At 38.9% G+C, this 19,616-nt stretch overlaps 1 protein-coding gene across 1 annotated transcript in view; it reads left to right on the plus strand.

Annotated features, from left to right (window-relative positions):
* LOC128640465 (cilia- and flagella-associated protein 46-like) overlaps window positions 1-19,616 on the plus strand; it is a 638,812-nt gene that overhangs the window by 593,311 nt on the left and 25,885 nt on the right. Inside the window, exon 65 of the mRNA XM_053692944.1 lies at window positions 16,520-16,601. Coding sequence (XP_053548919.1) covers window positions 16,520-16,601 — 82 coding nt within the window. The remainder of the gene's footprint in view (window positions 1-16,519; window positions 16,602-19,616) is intronic.

Consider the following 19,616-nt stretch of genomic DNA (forward strand, 5'->3'; position numbering starts at 1 on the left):
GCTGTTCTACAAGAAGCATACATATTCAATTTTCTCATTAAGGCCTATAGGGCTAAGGGTGTTTAACCTAAAAATCCATCTAGATTCATGTTGCAAAATTATTCTATCAAGGTCCCCCCATGTCTACTTTCCTTCAACTGCTCAATGCCCATAATTTTCAATTTGGTATGATCCGAGTTGTGGCAGGATTTAAAATGTCTTGCTACTGTACTATTAAGATCTACATCAATTGTATCACTAGGTAATAAATGATTATTTCTGTAAATAATTATCTAGAACAGGTAACATACTTGAGAAAACTAATACTGCGTGAATGTAAATTAATTTTAAATGTAAATATTTGGCAATCAGTTTCATGTCTGGTAATCGAAGCATAATATAATTAGAGCACTTGATGAACATCTGACACACAGTGATCGTATAGGATGGGGGCAGTATTATGGACCAGCGATAAATACCAAGCACACCCCCATACAGACACATCTGATGAGGCCCCGACACTCAGCCCTTTGAGGGAGGGGAGAAACGCGTCATGACTGAGGATTAACACTGATGTAACAGCTATCATACAGGCTGTGTGAACACTGCACCAGGAGAGGTGAAAATTGTATTTTGGAGCTCAGCAAGTGAAGACGCCAACCTACTGATTGAACTCTTAAGCCAGAGCGCATGTATAACAAGGTACCCGGTGTGCTGTTTAGCGGTGAATGAATATGTTGAAATCACGTAAGGTTTGGCTTTATAGTCTTGCAAAAACTCCCTAATAGCCCGGATTTATTTACACACTGTACGGACTGCTAACCCCCTGGTGGGATATTTGATGTAACAGTTCCCCATAAGTCTAAGTTCTGACTGGTCTATATCTGCTTTAGGTCACTGTCTACTACGATAATTACACAGGTTGGAAGGAAGAAAAAACTGCTTTGAAAATCCGAACCTGTTGTGAATTAGCAGTCATCTTTTGAGCGTTTAATACCAGAGCGTGTTTTCTACACTTATGTGCCTGGTTTTTGAGCTCTCACTCGCTCTACTTTAAGCATTGGGGCCCCATGTTCTCACTTGGCAACTGTTGCAATTTTTCTATACTGCAGGACCTGATATATTATCATTGTGTCTTTTTCATTACAACTGGTTGTTTCTTTGTACACCATGATCTATGCTGGTCTATCTTATTAGCCATTTACAGTTAACATGTCTGTTTCATAAGATATCCCGAATAGTGTGTACACATAGCCTGTGGTGCTAGTTCTATAATTTTATGCAATAGTGTACCATATGAAATTTGGGTGGAGGATAGACGGTCTGGATTATTAAGTCACACCCACATGTAGTAATAAAGCGTTAATAACCACTGTGAAGCCTTTGTCCTTCTTTGATTGATATTGGTATTAATTCAATCCTTTCCTTGCAAGTATGGTTTTGTAGTATTTTGGGACTGCTAGCACTGTTTTGGTATACGGATTGGAATTGAGAAGTGCACCGCTATGTTTAAACTTTTTGCCGTAAGTTAGAGCAGGCAATTTTAAGCAAGTTTCTATCTGAATCATGAAAGGAAAATGTGGGTTTGGTATCCCTTTAATGTTGTTTAAAATCATTAGTTTTTCTAATGGATTGTGAATGACCCCACACTTTGTTTCTGAGAAAAGGTTCCCCAAGTTATGTGGCAACATTTTTCATGCATGATGTTCCCTAGAATATAATGGCAAGTCATATGTGACATGCAAGCAAATTAACTGCATGCACATCCATCTGACATGCATGCTGTTCCCTATAATATGCAGGAAAGTCATATGTGACATGCAAGCAAATTAACTGCATGCACACCCATCTGACATGCATGCTCAAAAAAAAGGTTAAAAATCACTGCCCTAGAATATACAGGCAAGTCGTTTGCGTGACATGCAAGCAGATTAACTGCATGCACACCCATCTGACATTCATGCTGTTCCCTAGAATATACAGGCAAGTCGTATGCGTGTGACATGCAAGCAGATTAACTGCATGCACACCCATCTGACATGCATGCTGTTCCCTAGAATATACAGGCAAGTCGTATGCGTGTGACATGCAAGCAGATTAACTGCATGCACACCCATCTGACATGCATGTTGTTCCCTAGAATATACAGGCAAGTTGTAGGCGTGTGACATGCAAGCAGATTAACTGCATGCACACCAACCTGCCATGCATGCTGTGAGTGCCGTCTGTGACATCATTACCTCCATCTGTTAAAGGAACTGCAAGCATAAAAAAAAAAAAAGGAAACTTTTTCTCAGAAGTATTTTTGCAAAGTTTAGAATATTGCAAAGATGATTCTAGAACATGTGTTTGCAAGGAGGCGCTGATGATTCTAGGCCTATATGAAATGCACTACTGGATTTCAAGTTCAGTTTTATGCCCCTTCCTTATGGCCCACACAGTTGTCTTGTCTCTGGCTTTGTCTTCCACAACCTTTTTTTGATTTTTTTTTTTTGCATTTCAAGTTCTGTCTCTTTCTAAGAGTGTTTCTAGACAATGCATTTTGGGTTAGCAAAAGGTTGAACCTAATATCAACGGTGCATGTGGTATTGATGTGGGAACTCATATGTTATTACTTCTTCCTTGCAAATATAAGGCAGCTGACACCTTTAAAGGGGCAATAAAGAGATATGAAACCCCAACTTTTTCTTTCGTGATTTAGAAAGAGAATGCAATTCTAAACAACTTTCAAATTTATTTCTATTATCTAATTGCTTCATTCTCTTGATATCCTTAGTTGAAAACATATCTAGATAGGCTCAAGTAGATGCTGATTGGTGGCTGCTCACAGATGCCTCGTGTGATTGGTTCACCCCTGTGGATTGCTATTTCTTCAAGAAAGGATATCTAAGGAATGAAGCAAATTAGATAATAGAAGTAAATTGGAATGTTGTTTAAAATGGTATTCTCTATCTAAATCACAAAAGAAATGTTTTGGGTTTAATGTCCCTTTAAACACTAAATAAATGCTAGATAGAATGATGCATTGAAAGAAAAGATTAGTCTGAGAATAACATGCAGATGTATTTTTGAAAGTTTCATTAGCTGTTTAAATATTGACAAAATAAGTGTAAAGTTTTAGTGTCTGTAAAACAATGGGAGCTGCCATGTTGTAATTTAGGTTACTTTCTCTGCTGGGGCCAATTAGGAACAGTTATAAAAAGGTCACTAGAGTGTGCAGCCAATGGCTGGGGTTAATATAACCGTGTTCTGCACTTCCATTTGTAACATGAACTAAAAAGCTCACCATTTCAGAATGGAATTACAGGAAAAGGGGACAAAGTAAATAATGAAAGTTTATTGCAGATATATATGCATATATGTGTATATATGCCTGGAACTCGACATTATTTGCTCTTTGGAGTGCAGTGCTTTTTTTAGCACTTTCAGCATCATATTCCTTTCTACCTGAGCGCCTTCTCTACTTTTGCATTCTATATATATATATATATATATATATATATATATATATATATATATATATCTTCTCTACAGTTATAGATGTCAATAGATTAGTGCGCAAAATTACTTTAAAAAAGCACTTTTCAGCAATTGATGCAGATTCCTCCCTCACTTCTTACCCTCCACTTACAACATTAGACAATATTCATACTGGCTTACTTTTTAAAGACCAGTGTGATTTTAACACTTTGTTAACTCTACAACACACTACTATAAGTCACACTATTTCTACACATAATTTTACACACAAGGATCGCTCCTATTTTTACCCTGTTCAGGCGAGAAGCCCCAGCATAGAATTGTATCAAGAGACAGTCCTAAGGGACATTCTCTTACTTAGTGACTCTTTAGCAAAGACAAACACTGTTAAAACACACAACATCACACTTCTAGAGAAAGGTGCCCTCAAAGAACTAGAGGAGAATGCCGATATAGTGGTCACCCAGGCAGACAAGGGGGGAGCGGTGGTAATTCTCAACACAACAGACTATACAGAAGAGGTTAAGACCCACCTCAGTAACTCTAACACCTACACCAAATTAGATCATGACCCCACATCTATTTTCAGCCAGGAATTATATTCCTTTTTGGACACGGCACAGGAAGAGGGACACATCTCACAGGAGATTAAGGAACACTTGTTCATCAAAGATCCACTTGTCCCTACTTTCAGGGTTGTGCCAAAAATTCACAAGACCCTCACCAAGCCTCCCGGGAGACCCATCGTAGCTAGCATTGGGTCTCTCTGTGAGAGGCTTGGCGCCTGGTTAGACTCAATACTTCAGCCCATCGTAGTGGCCCTTCCTGGTTATATCAGGGATAGTGCTCACTTATTATGTCAACTTGAAGGGATCCAATGGCAGACAAATTTCCAACGGCTTACCATTGATGTAACAGCCCTGTATTCTAGCATACCTCACCGCAATGGCTTAGAAGCGTTGGGCAATATGATTAGACAATACACCCACTTTTCTAATGACTTTATAGAGTTTGTGGTCTCAACAGCTAGATTCTTACTTACGCACAACTATTTTGTCTCTGGGGGGGATTTCTACCTGCAGAATTGTGGTACAGCCATGGGGGCAAAATTTGCCCCGGCATATGCCAACTTATATATGGGCTGGCTTGAACTAAATACCATCTATGCGGATGATTTCCCCCTCAGAGACAATCTAGTAGTGTATGGTCGCTTTATAGACGATCTGATTGTTATTTGCAATCAGAGTGAGCAAAGGGAAGCCCACAGTCTGGTGGATCTACTGAATAATAATTCCCTTAATCTTGAATTTACATATGTTTCTTCAAGATCAATTGCCTACTTGGATTTACAACTGACAATAGATGCTAATGACAATATTGTGTCCTCTATCTATAGAAAAGCCTTGGCACGCAACACAATACTTAGAGCTGACTCATGCCATGTAAGACATACCATTAGAGGTATACCAAAGGGACAGTATATAAGGGCACGTAGGAACTGTTCGAATCTACAACAATATAATGAACAAGCAGACAAAATAACCACCCACCTTCTAGAAAGAGGGTATAATAAAACTGCCCTGACTAGAACAGCAAATGAGGTTAGCAGAATAGATAGACATACACTTTTCTCTAGCTACAATAGTAGCAATAGACCTACTCAGACTTAACATAAAATAACATCTAATGATATAGTTTTTTCTACCCAATATAGTAGACAATATGAGGACATCTGCAAAATAATACACAAATATCTACCTATCTTACAAAGTGATAGCAAACTCAAAGACATATCGAGACAACAAATAAAGTGTGTCGCAAAAAAAGCCCCTACAGTTGGTGATAAGGTTAGGAAACATTTTACCTCTAAATCCCCACATAGTGCTAACTGGTTAACTCCTATTAAAGGTTTCTTTAGATGTGGGCGCATATGTAAAAGTTGCAACTACACTCAAAAGAGTGACCAATTCACATCTTCAGTCACAGGTAGGATTTTTCCAATTAAACAGAGGATAGACTGTACCAGCCAATTTGTGGTATACTTAGTCACATGTCAACATTGTTTTCAGCAATATGTAGGCTTAACCACACGCCCACTTAAAGACCGAATTAGGCAACATCTACTGTCATTAGAGGAGGACATCCCAAAAACACCGGTGGCAAAACATTTTCGTTCCCACGGAACACATATAAAGCACCTCTTTTCCTTTGTAGGTAATAGAACACATTAGCAAAGACATCAAAGGAGGAGATAGAATAAGTAAGCTTCAAAGGAAAGAAGCCTTTTGGATCTTTACTCTACAGACTAAATTTCCAAAAGGCATTAATAAGAGACAAGACTTGGACCTTTTCATTGACTAGTCTAGAATTTCCTCTAAAAAATCGGGTAAAACCAACTCAAGAATGGTTAAACCCAGTTCTCTCTCAGGCAGCTCCCTCTCCCTTTTCCTTGGCATATTAGTTACATTACACAAAACTTAGTTAAGTGTTCACATTTTATCAATATGAGAGGGGAAAGGGGGAGAGAGGGGAGAGGTGGTTCTTCCTCTTCGACCAGGGGGGAGAGCTATTGGTCTCTCTTTTTTTTCTTCCCTTTTCCCCTCCACAAATAGTGATACATACACATTCTCCTTTTGTTCTTTTTTATTATTGTTTTACAGCATATATTTTTTATCTATCCCAAAAAAAAAATTTTTTTAGTCCATACCATATTGAGTTTTTCATTACTCTATTTATTATTTCCTATGGCTCTAACCATGACATAGTATCTATCATAGTACATCTTTACCCAAATATTAATTTCAATCCTAGGACATTATAGTGTTTTTAGCACCACTGTCCCCTAATATTTTCTGAACAGCGTTACAGCTCCAATGGAGTAGTTAGGTGAATTAGTTCATAAACTTTTTATACCCTTCATTACAGGATCATTTTAACATTGGATACAAGTGGCAGTTTACTAGTATTCACTATATATACATATAGCCAGAATTGTTCCCAACATATACAAGTTATTTATTTTTTTCATTTTTTCATCTTCCTTAATGTTACCAATGAAATTATTAGTTAAATATTGGAATCAGTAAAGAATACTTTATTAAGTATAGATATTACCACATATACAGAAATATCTTGAGCATAGAGCTAATAGAATTAGACCTCATTTTCCATTTCTCAACAACATAATGTAATACTTTAGCATTACTTGAACTCTTTTGCCCATTACCACAATCACCAAGGTATATAAAGGCATTTACAGGTAGAAACTAGAACTCACCGTTAGCTATCAGCCCTCAATTGGCCCCAAGATAACTACCAGTACATAAAAACAACCTTTTTATTTTGTTGTATTTAATGTTGTAGTTTCTTCGAAATGCCTAGTGTGAATTCAAAAGGTCTAATATTATTTAAGTTTCTTCATCTTTATACTGCTTTTCTGTACAAAGTGAAGAAAACAATAATAGTTTTTTAAAACTGAATATCCCACAATTGTTGATCTTGCTTTGCTTATATATATTTTTTTGAAAAATGTCATTAGAATTATTAGTATAATTTAGGTAAATCCATACAAAAAACAAAAAACAAAAGAGTATATCTATTATTGCCAATATTATTATTACTCACTTGTCACTTAAATTTATTTTGCACTATTTCTTTAAGGTACTTTCTTTTTGTAAGAATTTTTAAACAATTTCATGCTTGTAATCACCATTCTCCACCCCTATTAGTGACAATTAAGATTTTACTCACATATCATTGGCCAATACCTGTATTTAACTTAACCACAGGTGAACACCTGTAGATCTCTGATGAAGCGCATGTGAGCATGCGGGAAACGCGTCAGATCTAATCCTTGCACACTGTGACTGTGTCTCTCACTTACCTGCTCTAATAAACCAACATTGGCAATAGTTCTGGAGTTCCTCGTTTTCTTTCTATATATATATATATATATATATATATATATATATATATATATATATATATATATATATATATATATATATATATATATATATATATATACAGTTTGTCATTTTATATTACCATCTCAAAGTGTTTAATGTCCCTTTTAAAGTTTGAAGATGTGTTAAATAATAAATTAAATAAATAGCTATGTGTATCGACCCATAGCATCACTGTTTCTTTTCCTAATCTCTTTTTTTCGATTGCATAGTGGGACACTTTGGTCTAGATTAAAAACGCCATTTGTTCAATTAATGTTGTGCGTAAGAAAACTTGCCACTTCATTGCGAAATTATTACAGGTGTGTGCCCACCTCTCATTACAGCTGCAATTCAATTTGCAAGTAAGTCCCTATTATAATCAGTGGAGCTGCACCTCTCTCGTGACAGTTCAGAGAGCAAGTTCCACTGTGACAGAAGATATCATAAAAACCCTGAAAAAATATTACAGAAACAAATTATTTATTTATTGTTTACATTGCTAGTGGTTTTCATTTTATATGCGAGAGATCACATATTGGGCAGCTCACGCTACTAATATCAGGAGCACCCACTAATACAATTCTGGAAAATATAGGTAAAGGTATTCTCAATTAATTTTGAACATGATGCCCTCAACAACCGCAAAGGGACATGAAACCCAAAAATGTACTTTCATGATTCAGATAGAGCATGAAATTTTATACAACTTTCTAATTTGCTATCTATATGGCAGCAGTTTTGCAAGAATGTTATCCATATGCAAGAGCACTAAATGGCAGCGCTATTTCCTGCTATATAGTGCTCCCGATGCCTAACTAGGTATCTCTTCAACACAGGGACGCAACAAATATCATGGGGACACAACAAATTTGATAATAGAAGTAAATTGGATTTTTTTTTTTATTATTATTATTAAACCCATTTGAATCTGAGTCTGAATCGCAAAATAATATTTTTGTGTTTCATATCCCTTAAAAAGTGTCTATGAATCTAGATCTCTGTCTCCCTTTTCATCTCACAATCTCCAAACTTCCACACTAATAGTATTCTTCTCTTGCATTCCTCTGTCTCTTTTTATTATTCTCTCATTCTCTCTTGAAAATAATTGCTATGTTGTGCAAAGACTTACTGTGATCTGGCAAAAGCTAAGTAGATCAAATGATTGTCAAATTTTAAATCTAAACTCACAGTAACAATCATGCTTTAAGTATATAAAAACAAAAGAAAATTAAAGGGACATAAAACCCCAAAAAATTCTTTCAGATTCAGATCGAGAATATAATTTCTCTTGATAAGTGTATCCAGTCCACGGATCATCCATTATTTGTGGGATATTCTCCTTCCCAACAGGAAGTTGCAAGAGGATCACCCACAGCAGAGCTGCTATATAGCTCCTCCCCTAACTGCCATATCCAGTCATTCTCTTGCAACTCTCAACAAAGATGGAGGTAGTAAGAGGAGAGTGGTGTATTATAGTTAGTTTCTTAACTTCAATCAAAAGTTTGTTATTTTTAAATGGTACCGGAGTGTACTGTTTTATCAAAGGCAGCATTAGAAGAAGAATCTGCCTGTGATTTCTATGATCTTAGCAGAAGTAACTAAGATCCATTGCCGTTCTCACATATTCTGAGGAGTGAGGTAACTTCAGAGAGGGAATGGCGTGCAGGTTTTCCTGCAATAAGGTATGTGCAGTAAACATATTTCTAGGGATGGAACTTGCTAGAAAAATGCTGCTGATACCGGATTAATGTAAGTTAAATGCAGTGATTTAATAGCGACTGGTATCAGGCTTATTAATAGAGATACATACTCTTATAAAAGTGTAATATAAAACGTTTGCTGGCATGTTTAATCGTTTTTATATATGCTTTAGTGATAAAATTACAAACTGTGACATTCAGCAGTCCCCTGCATGCTATAGGACATCTCTGATGGGCTCAAAAGGCTTCAAAAGTAGGAGCTGTGGAAGTTGTTATGACTGTTTAAAAAACATATTTTTCGTTTTGTTAATCTGTTTTTTTGTATTAAGGGGTTAATCATCCATTTGCAAGTGGGTGCAATGCTCTGCTAACTTGTTACATACACTGTAAAAACTTTGTTAGTGTAACTGCCTTTTTTCACTGTTATTTCAAATTTTGCCAAAATTTGTTTCTCTTAAAGGCACAGTAACGTTTTTTATATTGCTTGTTAACTTTGTTTAAAGTGTTTTCCAAGCTTGCTAGTCTCATTGCTAGTCTGTACAAACATGTCTGACACAGAGGAAACTACTTGTTCATTATGTTTAAAAGCCATGGTGGAGCCCCATAGGAGAATGTGTACTAAATGTATTGATTTCACCTTAAACAGTAAAGATCAGTCTTTATCTATAAAAGAATTGTCACCAGAGGGGTCTGTCGAGGGGGAAGTTATGCCGACTAACTCTCCCCACGTGTCGGACCCTTCGCCTCCCGCTCGAGGGACGCACGCTAATATGGCGCCAAGTACATCAGGGATGCCCATAGCGATTACTTTGCAGGACATGGCTGCAATCATGAATAATACCCTGTCACAGGTATTAGCCAGATTGCCTGAATTGAGAGGCAAGCGCGATAGCTCTGGGGTTAGACGAGATACAGAGTGTGTAGATGCTGTAAGAGCCATGTCTGATACTGCGTCACAATATGCAGAACCTGAGGACGGAGAGCTTCAGTCTGTGGGTGACGTCTCTGAATCGGGGAGACCTGATTCAGAGATTTCTAATTTTAAATTTAAGCTTGAGAACCTCCGTGTGTTACTTGGGGAGGTATTAGCTGCTCAGAATGACTGTGACACAATTGCAGTGCCAGAGAAATTGTGTAGGCTGGATAAATACTATGCAGTGCCAGTGAGTACTGATGTTTTTCCAATACCTAAAAGGCTTACAGAAATTATTAGTAAGGAGTGGGATAGACCCGGTGTGCCCTTTTCCCCACCTCCTATATTTAGCAAAAATGTTTCCAATAGATGCCACTACACGGGACTTATGGCAGACAGTCCCTAAGGTGGAGGGAGCAGTTTCTACTTTAGCAAAGCGTACCACTATCCCGGTTGAGGACAGTTGTGCTTTTTCAGATCCAATGGATAAAAAATTAGAGGGTTACCTTAAGAAAATGTTTATTCAACAAGGTTTTTATTTTACAGCCCCTTGCATGCATTGCGCCTGTCACTGCTGCGGCGGCGTTCTGGTTTGAGGCCCTGGAAGAGGCCATCCATACAGCTCCATTGACTGAAATTATTGACAAGCTTAGAACACTTAAGCTAGCTAACTCATTTGTTTCTGATGCCATTGTTCATTTGACTAAACTAACGGCTAAGAATTCCGGATTCGCCATCCAGGCGCGTAGGGCGCTATGGCTTAAATCCTGGTCAGCTGATGTGACTTCAAAGTCTAAATTACTTAACATTCCTTTCAAGGGGCAGACCTTATTCGGGCCTGGTTTGAAAGAAATTATTGCTGACATTACTGGAGGTAAGGGTCATACCCTTCCTCAGGACAGGGCCAAATCAAGGGCCAAACAGTCTAATTTTCGTGCCTTTCGAAATTTCAAGGCAGGTGCAGGATCAGCTCCCTCTACTTCAAAACAAGAGGGAACTTTTCCTCAATCTAAGCAGGCCTGGAAACCTACCCAGTCCTGGAACAAGGGCAAGCAGGCCGAAAGCCTGCTGCTGCCTCCAAGACAGCATGAAGGAGCGGCCCCCTATCCGACAACGGATCTAGTAGGGGGCAGACTCTCTCTTTTCGCCCAGGCATGGGCAAGAGATGTTCAGGATCCCTGGGCGTTGGAGATCATATCTCAGGGATATCTTCTGGACTTCAAAGCTTCTCCCCCACAAGGGAGATTTCACCTTTCAAGATTATCTGCAAACCAGATAAAGAAAGAGGCATTCCTAAGCTGCGTGCAAGACCTCCTTGTAATGGGAGTGATCCATCCAGTTCCGCGGACGGAACAAGGACAGGGGTTTTATTCAAATCTGTTTGTGGTTCCCAAAAAAGAGGGACCCTTCAGACCAATTTTGGATCTAAAGATCCTAAACAAATTCCTCAGAGTTCCATCATTCAAGATGGAAACTATTCTAACCATTTTACCCATGATCCAAGAGGGTCAGTACATGACCACAGTGGACTTAAAGGATGCCTACCTTCACATTCCGATCCACAAGAATCATCATCGGTTCCTGAGGTTTGCCTTTCTAGACAGGCATTACCAGTTTGTAGCTCTTCCATTCGGGTTGGCTACAGCCCCAAGAATTTTTACAAAGGTTCTGGGTTCACTTCTGGCGGTTCTAAGACCGCGAGGCATAGCGGTGGCTCCTTACCTAGACGACATCCTGATACAGGCGTCAAGCTTTCAAATTGCCAAGTCTCATACAGAGATAGTTCTGGCATTTCTGAGGTCGCATGGGTGGAAAGTGAACGAAGAAAAGAGTTCTCTATCTCCTCTCACAAGGGTTTCCTTCCTAGGGACTCTGATAGATTCTATAGAAATGAAAATTTACCTGACGGAGTCCAGGTTATCAAAACTTCTAAATGCTTGCCGTGTTCTTCACTCCATTCCGCGCCCCACGGTGGCTTAATGGTAGCGGCGATGGACATAGTGCCATTTGCGCGCCTGCATCTCAGACCGCTGCAATTATGCATGCTCAGTCAGTGGAATAGGGATTACACAGATTTGTCCCCTCTACTAAATCTGGATCAGGAAACAAGAGATTCTCTTCTCTGGTGGTTATCTCGGGTCCATCTGTCCAAAGGTATGACCTTTCGCAGGCCAGATTGGACCATTGTAACAACAGACGCCAGCCTTCTAGGTTGGGGTGCAGTCTGGAACTCCCTGAAGGCTCAGGGTTCATGGACTCAGGAGGAGAAACTCCTCCCAATAAATATTCTGGAGTTAAGAGCAATATTCAATGCTCTTCTAGCTTGGCCTCAGTTAGCAACACTGAGGTTCATCAGATTTCAGTCGGACAACATCACGACTGTGGCTTACATCATCCATCAAGGGGGGACCAGGAGTTCCCTAGCGATGTGAGAAGTCTCCAAGATAATTCGCTGGGCAGAGACTCACTCTTGCCACCTATCAGCGATCCATATCCCAGGGGTAGAGAACTGGGAGGCGGATTTTCTAAGTCGTCAGACTTTTCATCCGGGGGAGTGGGAACTCCATCCGGAGGTGTTTGCTCAATTGGTTCTCCATTGGGGCAAACCAGAACTGGATCTCATGGCGTCTCGCCAGGACGCCAAGCTTCCTTGTTACGGATCCAGGTCCAGGGACCCAGAAGCGGCACTGATAGATGCTCTAGCAGCGCCTTGGTTCTTCAACCTGGCCTATGTGTTTCCACCGTTTCCTCTGCTCCCTCGTCTGATTGCCAAAATCAAACAGGAGAGAGCATCGGTGATATTGATAGCGCCTGCGTGGCCACGCAGGACCTGGTATGCAGACCTAGTGGACATGTCATCCTTTCCACCATGGACTCTGCCTCTGAGACAAGACCTTCTAATACAAGGTCCTTTCAATCATCCGAATCTACTTTCTCTGAGACTGACTGCATGGAGATTGAACGCTTGATCCTATCAAAGCGTGGCTTCTCCGAGTCAGTAATTGATACATTAATACAGGCACGAAAGCCTGTCACCAGCAAAATTTACCACAAGATTTGGCGTAAATATCTTCATTGGTATGAATCCAAGAATTACTCATGGAGTAGGGTTAGGATTCCTAGGATATTGTCCTTCCTCCAAGAGGGTTTGGACAAAGGACTATCAGCTAATTCTTTAAAGGGACAGATTTCTGCTCTGTCTACAGGGAGTGCAGAATTATTAGGCAAGTTGTATTTTTGAGGATTAATTTTATTATTGAACAACAACCATGTTCTCAATGAACCCAAAAAACTCATTAATATCAAAGCTGAATAGTTTTGGAAGTAGTTTTTAGTTTGTTTTTAGTTATAGCTATTTTAGGGGGATATCTGTGTGTGCAGGTGACTATTACTGTGCATAATTATTAGGCAACTTAACAAAAAACAAATATATACCCATTTCAATTATTTATATTTACCAGTGAAACCAATATAACATCTCAACATTCACAAATATACATTTCTGACATTCAAAAACAAAACAAAAACAAATCAGTGACCAATATAGCCACCTTTCTTTGCAAGGACACTCAAAAGCCTGCCATCCATGGATTCTGTCAGTGTTTTGATCTGTTCACCATCAACATTGCGTGCAGCAGCAACCACAGCCTCCCAGACACTGTTCAGAGAGGTGTACTGTTTTCCCTCCTTGTAAATCTCACATTTGATGATGGACCACAGGTTCTCAATGGGGTTCAGATCAGGTGAACAAGGAGGCCATGTTGTTAGATTTTCTTCTTTTATACCCTTTCTTGCCAGCCATGCTGTGGAGTACTTGGACGCGTGTGATGGAGCATTGTCCTGCATGAAAATCATGTTTTTCTTGAAGGATGCAGACTTCTTCCTGTACCACTGCTTGAAGAAGGTGTCTTCCAGAAACTGGCAGTAGGACTGGGAGTTGAGCTTGACTCCATCCTCAACCCGAAAAGGCCCCACAAGCTCATCTTTGATGATACCAGCCCAAACCAGTACTCCACCTCCACCTTGCTGGCGTCTGAGTCGGACTGGAGCTCTCTGCCCTTTACCAATCCAGCCACGGGCCCATCCATCTGGCCCATCAAGACTCACTCTCATTTCATCAGTTCATAAAACCTTAGAAAAATCAGTCTTGAGATATTTCTTGGCCCAGTCTTGACGTTTCAGCTTGTGTGTCTTGTTCAGTGGTGGTCGTCTTTCAGCCTTTCTTACCTTGGCCATGTCTCTGAGTATTGCACACCTTGTGCTTTTGGGCACTCCAGTGATGTTGCAGCTCTGAAATATGGCCAAACTGGTGGCAAGTGGCATCTTGGCAGCTGCACGCTTGACTTTTCTCAGTTCATGGGCAGTTATTTTGCGCCTTGGTTTTTCCACACGCTTCTTGTGACCCTGTTGACTATTTTGAATGAAACGCTTGATTGTTCGATGATCACGCTTCAGAAGCTTTGCAATTTTAAGAGTGCTGCATCCCTCTGCAAGATATCTCACTATTTTTGACTTTTCTAAGCCTGTCAAGTCCTTCTTTTGACCCATTTTGCCAAAGGAAAGGAAGTTGCCTAATAATTATGCACACCTGATATAGGGTGTTGATGTCATTAGACCACACCCCTTATCATTACAGAGATGCACATCACCTAATATGCTTAATTGGTAGTAGGCTTTCGAGCCTATACAGCTTGGAGTAAGACAACATGCATAAAGAGGATGATGTGGTCAAAATACTCATTTGCCTAATAATTCTGCACTCCCTGTATTCTTTTACACAAGCGTCTGGCAGAAGTTCCAGACGTTCAGGCATTTTGTCAGGCTTTAGTTAGAATTAAGCCTGTGTTTAAACCTGTTGCTCCCCCATGGAGCTTAAACTTGGTTCTTAAAGTTCTTCAAGGGGTTCCGTTTGAACCCCTTCATTCTATTGATATCAAACTTCTATCATGGAAAGTTCTTTTTCTGATGGCTATTTCCTCGGCTCGAAGAGTCTCGGAGTTATCTGCCTTACATTGTGATTCTTCTTATCTGATCTTTCATTCAGATAAACCTGGGTTTTTACCTAAGGTGGTTTCAATCAAGTGATTGTTGTTCTATCATTATGCCCTAATCCTTCTTCAAAGAAGGAACGTCTTTTGCATAATGTAGACGTAGTCCGTGTATTGAAGTTTTACTTGCAGGCTACTAAAGATTTTCGCCAAACATCTCACCTGTTTGTTATTTACTCTGGACAGAGGAGAGGTCAAAAGGCCTCGGCAACCTCTCTTTCTTTTTGGCTTCGGAGTATAATCCGTTTAGCATATGAGACTGTTGGACAGCAGCCCCCTGAAAGAATTACAGCTCATTCTACTAGAGCTGTGGCTTCCACCTGGGCCTTTAAAAATGAAGCCTCTGTTGAACAGGTTTGCAAGGCTGCGACTTGGTCTTCGCTTCATACCTTTTCAAAATTTTACAAATTTGATACTTTTGCTTCTTCAGAGGCTGTTTTTGGGAGAAAGGTTCTACAGGCAGTGGTTCCTTCCATTTAAGTTCCTGCCTTGTCCCTCCCATCATCCGTGTACTTAAGCTTTGGTATTGGTATCCCACAAGTAATGGATGATCCGTGGACTGGATACACTTAACAAGAGAAAACATAATTTATGCTTACCTGATAAATGTATTTCTTTTGTAGTGTATCCAGTCCACGGCCCGCCCTGTCCTTTTAAGGCAGGTCTAAATTTTAATTAAACTTCAGTCACCACTGCACCCTATGGTTTCTCCTTTCTCGGCTTGTTTCGGTCGAATGACTGGATATGGCAGTTAGGGGAGGAGCTATATAGCAGCTCTGCTGTGGGTGATCCTCTTGCAACTTCCTGTTGGGAAGGAGAATATCCCACAAGTAATGGATGATCTGTGGACTGGATACACTACAAGAGAAATAAATTTATCAGGTAAGCATAAACTTTCCAATTGACTTTTATTATCTAATGTGCTTTTGTTCTTTTAGCATCCTTTGTTTAAAAAGCAGCAATGCACTACTGGGAGTAGGGTTGCCACCTTGGCCATGTTTTCCTGGACACTTATGAGTTACACATGCTGCAGGGTGTGCGGGGAGCAACATAAATTGTGCTGTTCATCAGCACTAGTCATGTGATGTCCAGAGGCACAATACATGTTCCGCCCTGCTTACCCTGCAGTATGTATAAGTCATAAGTGTCCAGGAAAACATGGCCGAGGTGGCAACTCTAACTGGGAGCTAATTAACGCTCTGGGTGAGACAATAACATGAAGCATATATGTGCAGCAAACCAATCAGCAGCTCCTGAGCCTACCTAGGTAGCCTTTTGAACAAAGGATACCAAGAATACAAAACAAATTAGATAATATAATTAAATTGGAAAGTTGTTTAAAATCACATGCTCTACCTGAATCATGAAAGAAAAAAAATAGTGTTTCATGTCCCTTTAAGTTTATTAAATTGAAAATGATTTCATTTTCATACATGAAATAATTTTTTTCAGAGTGCCAGATGATGATTCTACTAGACCTGGTTCGAACAAATCGTAGCTTCCTAAGACAGTCAAAAGTCGATGTGCAAAAAAGGTATGCAATTGTATGTAAAATGCATATGATGTGCAATGTGTTCATTGTATTAGTTCAATACAAAATCAGTGTTTTAAAATTATTTAAAACTGACATTCTAATATATTTTACATGGTTGTGCATTCATAAAAAGACGTATCCCTCGAAAAAAACTTTTTAGTACAGTATGTTTATCTTATTTAATTTCTGTGGTTAGAAAGGAACATATATAAATAAACTTCTGCATTGTCAAACAATCACTGTGTATCATGTTGTAAGATCAGAATCTGATATCTGCAGCTTACAATCTAGCCCTTGGGGGGATGGCAAAAACAAAAACAAATATTCATAGCTAATTAACAGAAAACAAAGGAAAATAATAAAAGTATTTTTTTACTACACATAATAAAACATTTTATGGAGGATGCATTCTTTTTTTAATTTAACGTTACTTTTAAAAAAAAAAAACCTATAAACATTGCTTTGCTTTAGCAATGTGCACATTCTCCAATTTATCATTCATATGGCTCCATTTTTGAATCTTGAATCTATGCTCAGAAGTGGCAGACTTAAATCATCCCAAACTATAAAACAGAAGCAAGAAGCATAATTCAGCATGTGACCATTCAAGACCTATTTTTCATTTAATCATGCAGATTAGGTAAATCACTTAAAGGGACAGTAAAGTCAAAATTAAACGTTAATGATTCAGACAGCGTATACAACTTTAAACAACTTTCCAATTCACTTCAGTTATAACAGTTGCTTTCTTCACTTAGTGGAAGAGGAAACCTAGGTAGGCTCAGAAGCAGCAATGCACTGCTGGGAGCTAGCTGGTTATTTGTTGCTGCACATATATGCTTGTCATTGGCTCATGAGATGTGTTCAGCTAGCTCCCAGTAGTGCAATGTTACTCCACTGCCCACTCTTCTACAAATGATGCCCAGAGAACAAAGCAAATTTAATAATAGAAGTAAATTTGAAATTTGTATAAAATTATATCTATCTATCTGAATTATAAAGTCGATATGCAAAGACAAAACTGCATAATTGATTCTAAACAAGCACTTTTTAGATACTCTGACGTGTCACAACAGTATTTGTCTTGTTTAATACTGAAAAGAATATCTGTGAGTTCTTCTGAATTATCTAAAGGTTTGTTGTTGTGCAAACTGTTACATCTATTTCTAAATCCATGTATCATTCCCCAACTACAGTGTCCACTTTACCTGCAATTAGCAATGAAACAAAAACTGTGAATAGATAACCCAGCACAATTTAGGTTTGTAACCGTGCACTCTTACTAACTGTAAGAAGTCGCAGGACCAGGGTGCAATATCGAACATACAAGAAAAATCCAATAAAGTATACACTCTCTGGATTTAAAGGGACACTGAACCCAAATTTTTTATTCCGTGATTCAGATAGAGCATGCAATTTTAAGCAACTTTCTAATTTACTCCTATTATCAAATTTTCTTCTTTCTCTTGCTATCTTTATTTGAAAAAGAAGGCATCTAAGCAATTTTTTGATTCAGCCGATGGACAGCACTTGTTTATTGGTCGGTTAAATTAATCCACCAATCGGCAAGAACAACTCAGGTTGTTCACCAAAAATGGGCCGGCATCTAAACGTACATTCTTGCTTTTCAAATAAAGATACCAAGAGAATGAAGAAAATTTGATAGTAGGAGTAAATTAGAAAGTTGCTTAAAATTGCATGCTCTATCTGAATTACGAAAGAAAAAAATTTGGGTTCAGTGTCCCTTTAACCCTTTGAGTGCAAATGACAGCTCTAAGCCGTCACAGAGTTTCCCACTCTGGTGCTAATGACGGCTCAGAGCCGTCACTAGCACTCTCCCACCTTGAGGGAGATCTGGGGGCTCCCACCCACTCCTACCCGGCGATCGTGCCTTTAGAGTTACAGGCATCACCGGGGCTTCCCGTTTGCGTGGTGACGTCACACGCAATAACATGATGACGTCAACGCGCAACTTTATTTATACTTAACAGTGTTAAGTATAGGAGCAGGGGGCATGCTGCTTAGAAGCCTGTATCTCAGGCATCTAAGCAGCTACAGACCCCCAAGACCCACCATTGGAAAGGTAATCGCCTTTCCAATAGTGTAAGTCTTGGGGGTGTGAAAAAAATAAAAAAAAAGGTACAAAAAAAAAATTGTTCAAAAAATAAAATAAAAACTTAAAAAATCTTAGCACCCAGGTGGGAAAGTGCTTAGCAATCAAAGGGCTAAATCACCCTGAAACGTCACATATTAAAGGGCTACTAAACCCAATTTTTGTCTTTCATGTTTTAGATAGAGCATGCAATTTTAGGCAACTTTCTAATTTACTCCTATTATCAATTTTTCTTCATTCTCTTACATTTAGCCACCAATCAGCAAACGCGACAAAGGCGCTGAACCAAAAATTGGCCGGCTCCTAAGCTTACATTCTTTCTTTTCAAATAATGATACCAAGAGAATGAAGAAAATTGATAATAGGAGTAAATTAAAATGTTGCTTAAAATTGCATGATCTATCTGAAACATGAAAGAAAAAAAAATGGGGTTAGTATCCCTTTAAAGTTTGATATTGATTTTCCTTTTTATATATATATATATTTATATACATACATACATACATACACACACACACACACACACACACAAATCGGTTAGGTTAGAGCACTCACGAAAACATGTTTCTTATTGTCGACAGGCACCCAAAAAGGGTGCTCCTCAAATCAATCATATTATCCACAAATCACAATTCTTTACTTAATTAAGTGTTCAAGTGACGTTTCAGGGTTACCCCCGTCTTCAGACAGTTTGTAAATTAATAAAAGCCAAATGTACCACATATTTTGACCATTTTTTTCTTGGCTTAAAGCTCAAAAGAATTAGATTTCAGAAATGTTAAGCCTTCAAAATGTTATCAAGTTTGTCTTACATTCTCAATATCATTCTAATTAGTCCCAGACATTTTTTTCCGCAGCCCTTTAAATGCAGTGTCTAATACTGCTCACCACCATTGATAAGG

This window comes from Bombina bombina, chromosome 9 (assembly GCF_027579735.1).
Source record: "Bombina bombina isolate aBomBom1 chromosome 9, aBomBom1.pri, whole genome shotgun sequence".
Taxonomy (NCBI): Eukaryota; Metazoa; Chordata; class Amphibia; order Anura; family Bombinatoridae; genus Bombina; species Bombina bombina.